The sequence below is a fragment of the Orbicella faveolata genome, unplaced genomic scaffold (assembly GCF_042242905.1).
Source record: "Orbicella faveolata isolate gen_17 unplaced genomic scaffold, um_ofav_v1 contig_25, whole genome shotgun sequence".
In the NCBI taxonomy this organism is placed as follows: domain Eukaryota; kingdom Metazoa; phylum Cnidaria; class Anthozoa; order Scleractinia; family Merulinidae; genus Orbicella; species Orbicella faveolata.
The window spans coordinates 12,470,001-12,479,877 of record NW_028301553.1 but is presented as its reverse complement, the minus strand read 5'-3'; the positions used below and the strand labels follow the sequence as shown (position 1 = coordinate 12,479,877).

The window sequence follows — 9,877 nt, the reverse complement described above, 5'->3', positions numbered from 1 at the left end:
ATGGTAAAATTGCCCATTACCCATGATGGCTAAGTCAATGAATTGATTTGCAATATCCAATGATCAAGCTGGCAAAGACATCACAGTCTGATGCCATGGAGCACAATTAATGCATTGTTACTAACAAAGCATACACAGTTCTTTAAAAATCCCCGACCTGTCCGGCTAGGTGAGAATTAAACTGTACGTCAACACCAAACCCCTGGGGGAGAAGTTTTCCGTATAAACGCCCCTTCATACCCCTGTTATCCTCTTGCCGGTTTGCAGTATTGCCCCGGGTTGTTCATTTTCGGTATCAATTCATTTAGAGTTTATATTTGTGTTGTTATTAGCTGTCATATTTCAATGAGACTTCCGGCCAGATGCTGGTCAGGGAACGAAAAGGTGCTGATTAAGCGAGTTTATGGCGAGGACAAGTTTTCTCCTGTGAATTTCAGGCACAATTCAAGTATAAATCCCTGAAGGCAGAGTAGACAGAGTTTAACACAGAGCTTGTCTTTAAGACAAAGGAGGTCGCTCAAATCTTTCCAATATTCAGAAGCAAAAAAAACATTAACAGCCATATGGGGGTACCCTACTCCTAATCTTTCACCTCTAGGTCCCCTAGCCCCACTCCCATCACTTCCGGGTATACCAAAGATATCGGTGACGTCACCTATTGTTAACTATTGAAAACTTTCAGTTTCAATATTTCCACATTTGGTCCGACAGTTGCTTTCTTGGCATAATACATTTCCGCTGCAAGTGAAGATAAAAGTCTCGGGCTTACTTCGAGCAAGCCGAAGTTCATCTCGCTCTTTTTCCATTGCAGTCTATGAGAATGCTGTCGGCAAATTCCCGGCTATCTTTAGCTGTGTTGCTAACGGTGCTTTGTCACGCACAGGTTGTAGAACTGTCGCTTCATACTAATAAGTCGGTCGATGGTCTTGACGATGAAACTCGTTGTAACTGGAACTGTACAGATATGGATTCTGATTTTTCGGAGGAAACGAAGACCGCCATCGCCGAGAAAAAAATGATTCGCCTTGTTGTCAAGTACGAGAAAAGAGTGAATGAAAAATGCGTAAACCAAACATCTCGCAACTCAAGCGGAAACGTTACTGAACACTGGCAAATATGGTTGGCAAATAAACAACTTTCACTTTTCGCGAAGGCATTGGAAAGCGTGATAAATATGATGCTTTGTCCGAATTCAACTGGAGAACAGAAAGAAATCATGGCCATATGTACCTTAAGGCCTGTAAACGCAACAGCTGCAAAGCCGACTCATTATAAAGTTGCATCACCCATATTCTTTCCAAGTCTTCGAGATCTTGGAGTCAAACTTGATAGCATCGACTGCAATACCCAGACGACAGATAATTCACAACCTTGTATCAACATCACCAAATCAACTGGGGATAATAGTAGTAATTCTGAAGGTCTATTAAAATGCAATGGATGGCCGGCGGATGTTTTGCTCTGCTTATGTGTTGTGTTTATGGCCGTTTTCGTTTATTATTCCCCTGCTTTCGTTTGTCTTTTCTCGCCCACAGAGGTCACAGAAGACGGCGTTCATCAGATTGTTCTGGATGGAGCAAGCCCAGTGAGCCCTCGATGTCTGATGGGGAACTATTTTTTCTCAAACGAAGATACCATCTGGCACAAAGCAAGAATGTTTATTCTACAAGCTGTTGTGTTTCCTTTCCCATTCCTCGGTCCTGCAATATTTGCTGAATACTTGCAGCAGAGCAAATTTCTGACTATGAATTATCTCGGCGTTTCGCATCTTTTGCAGTCACGTATGATAGTATCCTATGTGTGTTATTATATTATAGCTTTTTACACATCATTTTCTCCTCCCTGGTCTTCCAGAGGAAATCGTCCTTGCATCGTTTGCAGACGTGTGAAATCGAAGACCCTCATCTGTCAAGAGAATCTCCCAAAGACAATTACAAACCATCTAAGAATCCAGCCACAGATTATAGTGCACTGCTGGAGACTGTTTATTCGACTTCTTTTAAATTATTTTAAGACGTGCTTTCTTTTGATTCCCTCCGTTTTTGAAGTATCTGCCAAATTTTTTCGCCGCTGGTTTTTGTTCATTGTTTTGTTGTCCACCAGCCCTGCAATGACTATTCTACTACTAATACTCATGTTGCTCGTAGTTCTATTTGCTATTATTTTAACATCTCCCATAATGGTCTTTTGTGGTATTACAAGGCAGGTTAACGCTCACTTCCATAATCACCGTTTGATCAGGTTGTTTATATGTTTTGTTCTCGCGGCGGTGGCTATACTAGCACAGCTGGGATCCGTACGGTTGTTGATGTTTGCTGGTTTTGGTATTCTAATTGCCTTTTTATCAGCCTTTGTACTCCTGCTCTCTGAAGAAAGCCTTCCGCTTATAGCTTGTTTTGTTCTTGTATTGTATTATATTTGGAGTAGCTACAGCTCTTTTACCAACAAATACCAGGATCTTGGCCTTGCGCTCTTTAAACATTACAAGTCTTACAAGAAATCACGCCGACATAGCCAAGTCACAGACATGACTATAAATACAGATTCACTACTAAAAAACACACAAAATGCTGTTGGCAACAAGGACAATGTGATGAAAATCCCCAGAGAGCTTTTCCACATGGCTTGCGAAGAACTGATGCCAATCAGAGAAAGTGTCTGTGTGTTGATTTTAAAGGTTGCTTTAACTGTGTCTTTTGTATTTCTTGTTTTCTCATTGACGATACTACTGAATGTTGATGCAACCCCTGTCATGAGGACTTTGATAGCGTTTCTTACCGGATCTTTTCCAAAGATCGTCGCAATGTACATGGATGGAAGAAGGCAGAAAAAAATTAAAGCTATAATTGCAGAGGAGAAGATTCCCCAAATTGTGCAGGAGTATATCGAAGGAGCTTCGGCAGCGCATCATGATCAACGGCAGCTAAACAGTGGCTCAGATGTCGACGTATGATTTTACAAAGGTGAATCAGTTAAGAGACCATCGAAATGGAAACCGCGTCATGCTCAATGGTTCTGAAGACATTGGCTGCGCACTCCAAGTTAGAAGAGTCTACTTATCCAAACTTGCTCTCGGCCCGAATGAGTCTAAACAATGTTGATCGTATGTGTACTTTGATTTAAATTTACTTTGCTTCTGTTGTTGCTTTCATGTCCTGACTTGATGTTCGGTTCGTTGACCTTTAATAGTCATGTGCAGCATAATTGAATGCAAGGCTTTCAAAAGATGAAGGTTCAGCTAGATGTTATTGCTTGGGGCTCAAAATCAAACCAAAAGAAATTTAAAAAAAAAAACGTATTTACGTCAATATGACCATTTTAATAGTAATTTGTCACAAGGGGTTATTTTTTAAATCTCTGCTATACACATGTACAATGTGTTCCCATGATTCATTTGGGAGTAAATATTTTGAGAATTATAACATCTTTACTTGATCTGCTGACAACTTTGAAATTGATAAGTACGTTAATAATGATTATTATTTAAGAAATAGAAAACATGTACCGTGTTTCTATCGAGTTACAGAAACACGAGTGGAAGTTAGGGAGAACGCGAAATGCTGTGGGAACACGAGCCGTACTTACGCGCACTCTACCATACTTGTAGAGAGCATGGTAAAATGGCTCGTAACCCATGATGACTAACTCAATGAATTGATTTGCATTATTCAGTGATCCAGTTTTTAATAATTAGTAAATTAATAGCCACCTAGGTAAACAATGCTGGCAAAGGCATCACAGTCTGATGCCATGGAATACAATTAATTCATTGTTACCAACAAAGTATAGACAGTTCTTTAAAAATACCCGACCTGTCCGGCTAGGTCAGAATTAAACTGTACGTCAACCCATGCCCCTGAAGGAGAAGCTTTGGCGGACAATTGCTGAATGAAGTTTTCATTTATTCCAAAAACCGCTCTAAGTCCAGGATATTTGAAAGGATGGAGAATTTTCAAAATGACTGCTGTTGCCCTTGGACCAAAAATCTTTTCAAGAACTCGTATTCAAGGCTTTTAAGAATCGTAAACGCAGTGGTTGCGTCGATCGCCAGCAGGTCAGATCGATTGAACGAAATTTATCCTTCTTCAAAACTAGAGCTACTCATTTTTAGGCGATGATGACAACTGTGAATGAAGTCAACAACGATAAAACAAAGGTACCGGATGAATTTATTTTTTGTAGTGTTTCGCTCGTTTGTTTTACTGCCGAACTCGATGAGTAAATTGATTGGCAATCGATGAACATGTCAGCTTATTATTAAAGTGTACCTAACACCAAAAATTTTTTTCGCTAAAATAATAAAGCTTATTTTGTGGAGTAATTTGCCGAAAAATTTTTCGATTTGGTTAAATCCTCGAATTTCTGTGCCCCTTCGAAACCGAGTTTCGAATGGTTCGCGACCGCGCATGGGGAATCTGGGGAGAGTTAAGGCTGTGACGTCAAATCCAGAACGAATATTTCGGCTGTCCCAGTCAGATCTTTTACTTTGTCCGAGTGTAGAAGCCTTTTTGCAGCACAAGTTCTATCGCTGGGATTCCGCAGTCGACCGATTTCTGTTTTCACAAACAATGTCTTCTAGTTCGTCTGATTCTAAAATGAGCATCGACTCAGAAAACTCCGAAATTTATTATATCGCTGAAGAGAATGACCGCTCACGCTTATCAACATCGTAAACTGAATAGTCAAACGGTGACGACCGAGCTGATTTGTATGCTGACTACTCTCTGGCCAGTGGAGAATGGACAGCCAAATACCAGGAGGTGGATGCTGACAAAGAACTCGAACGAGCTCTGATGGACAGACTCGAGGGCAATGATATGTAGAAGTCCAAGAGTGATACTACTAAGACTGTAGCGCGTGGCGCGTCTTTACTATCTTCGCGCCTTCTTCGATCTCGCACTAATAAACTTTCGTAATAACAGTCAAGTCCGTTCATTTTCTCAAATCATATTAACTTCATGCGTTCAATGTAGATCAAAATGATTATCCCATGGCAGTGTTTGTGTTCTTTACGTGCAAGTGTAGAAATTGTAGCGTCGCTTCCCTTCAAAACATCAACGAATGTTATTGTCGTTAAGTGAGTTAGAAGGTTGTCAAGACTCAAAGAAGAGTGATCTTGCGCTTGAAGATATTGGCACTGATGTTATCTTAAAGTGTGTTACTGAATATCCAGGAATTAAACCTGTATGCCTTCAGAAATGGAGTTTAAGATTAGCAGCGGGCAAATACAAAACTAAAGGGAAGCAAAGTTGTTATCAAACTGGCAGCAAAGAGAGGTAATTCAGGCATGCACATGGCTGTATAAAATAAAAAAATGTTTCCGAATCCCTCTTTACATGCATGCACACAACATGCATGTAAAGTGATTCTTCCAATTTACAAGTATCGTTGTGAAACGATCAGTTACATGTATAAACAAGTCATTGTAAAATTCCCGAGTAAGAGGGGGATAGCTAGGGGGTTGGTTATGTTATTGCAATCTTTGTTTGGTCAAGTGTGAATTAGGATTAGTGTACACCCGGTTAGTCCTGTATCACCGTTACAAACATGCTTTAGTGATCCTCAACAATACTGTTACTTTTTGTGATTTCTTCATTGAGCTTTGTTTTTAGGTATCCTGCCCTATCCTCCCCCCCCCCCCCCCCTCCCCCTCCCTCACCAGAAGATGCCCACTGCTAGAAAACTTTTTTCCATACATCATTTTTAGTTACGAAGTGTTTCATACTAAGAGTTCTCAAAAATTTGTGGATGATTTGAGTAAGGCCCCGTGGGACACCGCTTTTCTTTTCGAGGACACTGACGACATTGTCGACAGCTGGTATAAAAGTTTCACTGACATCCTTGATTCTCACATACCTGTGAAAGAGAAAAGAGTGAAAAAAAGTGCCCAGCCAGTTTGGTTCACTACAGAAATTAACGACGCCATGAGAAGAAGAGACAAACTGCTAAAGAAAGCTAGAACTTCTGAAAGTTCTACTGACTAGGCTACCCTCAAACGTGCTAAAAATGAGGTGTGCAAATTGATAAGGAATGCCAAGGAGCAATTTTTTAAGAACCAATTTACTGAACATAAAAATAATTCAGCAGAGGCTCCAAGAAGACATAAACAAGGTCACAGACTGGACATCTGACAACAAGATGGTACTTAATGCCTCTAAAACAGAAAGTCTTCTCGTAACTGGTAAACGACTGGAAAAGAAGGCTCCAGACACGAATCTTAAATTATCATGCAACTGTAGCGAGATTGAGCAAATAACTTCACAGAAACTACTTGGGGTAAAATTAGACACTCACTTGAGTTTTACTGAACACATAGATGACATTTGTAAAAAAGTGTCATAACGTGTTGCGGTGCTGAACAAGATTAAGCGTAACCTGCCTCTCGCTGAGCGTAAGCTTTATTTCAACGCCTTGATCAAGCCGATAATGTTGTATGGCTCATGTGCATGGTGCACTGCGTCAGAAGAGAACGTTAACCGCGTATCCAAGCTGCAAAAGCGAGCAGCTCGAGTAATCTTGGATGCGGATATCGATGAAAGAAGCGAGATGCCTCTCAGACGACTTGATTGGCTGCCACTTAGACCGACACACCAGAACCAGTCGCTATGGAAAATATAGCTTAGTGTGCCCCTCCTTTAACAGAGAAACGGAAGGGGGGCGAACTTTCCAAGCCAATGGAGCAAAACTATGGAACAGCATCCCTTTAGACATTCGCAAGAAAGACTCCATTGGCTCCTTTAAATCTTCTGTTAGAAAATATTTTTTGTCCGAAAACTCTTAGCTTAGTTTTTAGTTGTGCATACCTAGATTTAGATTTTTTTTAATTTTTAACTTTTATCATATCTTTAAATTTTTAGCTGTATTCTATTTTGTACTTTTTATTATCTTATAAGTGTATATAGTTTTTAATTTTTAACTTAGGATAGAAAGCCAGTGGTTCGTCAGTTTTGTACTGTTATGTGTTACCCTCTGTAAATAAAGTTGTCACTCACTCACTCACTCACTCACCCACCCACCCACCCACCCACTCACAACATTTTAGGGGTGTTAGGAAAAGGAACGCTGATTTTCTAACCAGATATATAATAAAGATTAATTTGTCAAATCGCTGCTGCCCTTTGTTTAATATGACTTTTAAACTGTAACTTTTTTTTTAATGCTAAGAGAAATCCAAAAGAAACTTGCGACAAATTGCCATGGCATATGATTTACAGACCCTTAAAATTTTATTGTACGGTGTCTTACACTGTTTGAATGACTTGAAATAAGTCTGTCCTCTCTAAAAAGTCTTTTCCCATTCGGGGTGCCTTTTGAATGAATGTAAATATATTACCTTCACCTGATGACACTCAAACCACAGTTGCTAACGTCAAACCCTGCACAAACTTTAATCACCATACTGCGGTTTTGTTATCTCAGCTCGCTTTGTCAGGCTGCGTCAACAAACCATTGTTCTCCAAGGGCTTTTGTGGCCAGTTTCCATCAACATGTGCTTATCTCGGACAACGGATAGAATGCTTTTCGTCTACACCAATCTAGATAAATGTAAAAATGCAACTTTTTTTCCTCAGTTGCATGCAGCCTTCCATTTCATACACCACAACCCGAGCCCTTAAAACCTTTTTCCGCCCTGCTACAACCACTCCAGATGGATTCGTGACACTTCCGCCCGCTTTAAATTAGGCCGCTGTGACGTCGACGCCGTCGACGTTTTCAGAAAGATCTGTTTCTGCGGTAAACCCCACGATACCCAACAGCGCTTTCGAATTTCTTCAGACATTCATGAAACCGTTTGCGAAAAACTCCGTTTTCGACGCCCCAAAATTTCATTTCAAATTTCTTCAGATTAAAGTGGATCGGGCCTTAGTCAGATAACAAGTGGTGGCGTAGCATTATGATTTGTGGGTCACAACAAACGTTCAATATACTGCATTTACGTCCCGGGGGAGGGGTAGTACTCCCAGATAAGTTGGGTGGGGGTGTGCGGCCCACTTCCCAAAACCCTTACCCTATTTATGACTAAAATCTGCGATTTTCCCTACCCTATTTATGACCTGGCCAAAAATTCGATACCCTATTTATGACCGTTGCGTCATGCGCAGTTGCCCTAAACTTAAGTTATGAAGGGCTCAGCATAAGTCGAGAGGCCTCTTATACAGCGAAGAAAGCAGTGCTTGTTTATCAGTCAGGCTTGTCATCTTAGCGGATTGCCGTGGTTTTGCCTGTTATTCACGGCAGATTTTTCTAGTAATAGACAAAAAACTTCTAAGTTCTGTTAAAAACACTATACGAAGGTTTTCGACTTGGATAGGAGCTCATGTTGATGTTTGTGTCAAAGTTAGCTGTAAACTTTAAAGCTACGTCAGCTAAGAGGCGGCAGCTTAGCGGCGAGCTCACCTCTCGTGTTTATTTGGAGAGAGTTCTTTGCTCGTCGGCTGCGTCGCTTGGCGAACTGTGCAATACCGAAGTAAAGCGAAATAATCAACAAACGTGTATCAAGATAAGTGAAGTCAAAAGGACGAACAATTGATGAACAGTTCTTACTGATCTTGGTTGTTTCGTTTTCATGACACTGTTCGCTTTTGTTGGCTCAACAGTTGTCTGTCTCTCAGTGCTGCCATAGAGGACACGCATGAAGGGTTCAGTCAAATAACTGTAGAAGGACCCAGTCTGTCGGCTTTCGGGGTCTAATTTCTTTTCCTCGGATTGCACCATGTGGCACATGGTACGAAAGTTCATTTTGCGAGTTGTTATCTAGCCCCTGTCATTTCTGGTTCCAGCTTTTCACTTTGAATACCTTCTGTGCCGTAAAGAATCAGAACTGAACACAGTCAACCGGAAAATTATCTGTATTAGCCGTTTGGAAAAAACTCAAATAAATTGCTTTATAGAAATGCCACACTGCCAAAACTTTAAATCAGCGAAAAACCCGATCGATCTCTTCCCACGAGTAGGCATTGTTCGAGTTGACGCCATGTTGTTCAGGTGTCACGCTTCATTGTGTGTTTCTTGCCAGCCAATGGCGTGAACGAATTCAACTTCTGTGAGTGGCAGGTCAAATCACTGATGTCCGAGATTTCTAGTCCTGGTGTACTTTTAGTATTGCAGTATATGCTGCTGTTGGTGTCTTGATATTCCCCCAATTATACTAGCCATCCAGCTTGTATTTTCTTCCCAAATTCTTCCCGAGGTTGCCTGTTGTGTTCTGGTCTATGGTTACTTGTGGAATGGTTACAGATCCTTCACTCAGAAATACCAAGATCTAGCCGCAGTACTTTTTGAACAGAAGGACCGACTAAAGGGCAGAACACGTAAAACTGGTTTGAACATGCAAGACTCACACCTGATTATGGCCGTACCATGAAACGTTTTGATATGGCATGCGAAGAACATGCGAGAATATGATGAAGAACTAATGCCTATTGGAGAAAGTGTTCCCAAAGTGTTTTTGGAAGCCGCTCTGAGCGTTTTCTTGGTCTTCTCAGTATTGTCATTTGTAATTCTGCTAAATGCTTCTTCCTTGACAATAGCTTTCTTGACTTTCGCCGTTGGATTAGCCCCCAAGAACGTAACTGTTTACCTTGATGGAAGGAGACAGCGGAATTTAAAACCTGTGCTTACTGATGCTCAACGAATTGCCAAAGAGTACATTAACAGTACAAAACCTTGTGAACAGAGAGCTGTCACCAACTGAGTCCTGCGAAGAAGATATATTGTATTTGTTAAAGTATGTAGATTTTGTCATCACTCAGTTGGTAGTTTTTTGCGCTCCTTGTGGTGCTTTTAGATAAAGCATGCTGAAGTTATCTTACATGCATTCAAGGAACAGATATTATACAAAAAAAACTGGCACTAGCTACATAACAGCATTGCATCA

The 9,877-nt window shown here is 40.8% G+C and overlaps 1 protein-coding gene across 1 annotated transcript; it reads left to right on the top strand.

Annotated features, from left to right (window-relative positions):
• Positions 1-619: 619 nt before the first annotated feature.
• On the top strand, positions 620-5,238 carry LOC110041051 (uncharacterized). Its single transcript, XM_089294119.1, has one exon. It carries the CDS (start codon positions 815-817, stop codon positions 2,951-2,953), a length of 2,139 nt encoding a protein of 712 aa, XP_089150245.1. The 5' UTR covers positions 620-814; the 3' UTR covers positions 2,954-5,238.
• Positions 5,239-9,877: the final 4,639 nt, after the last annotated feature.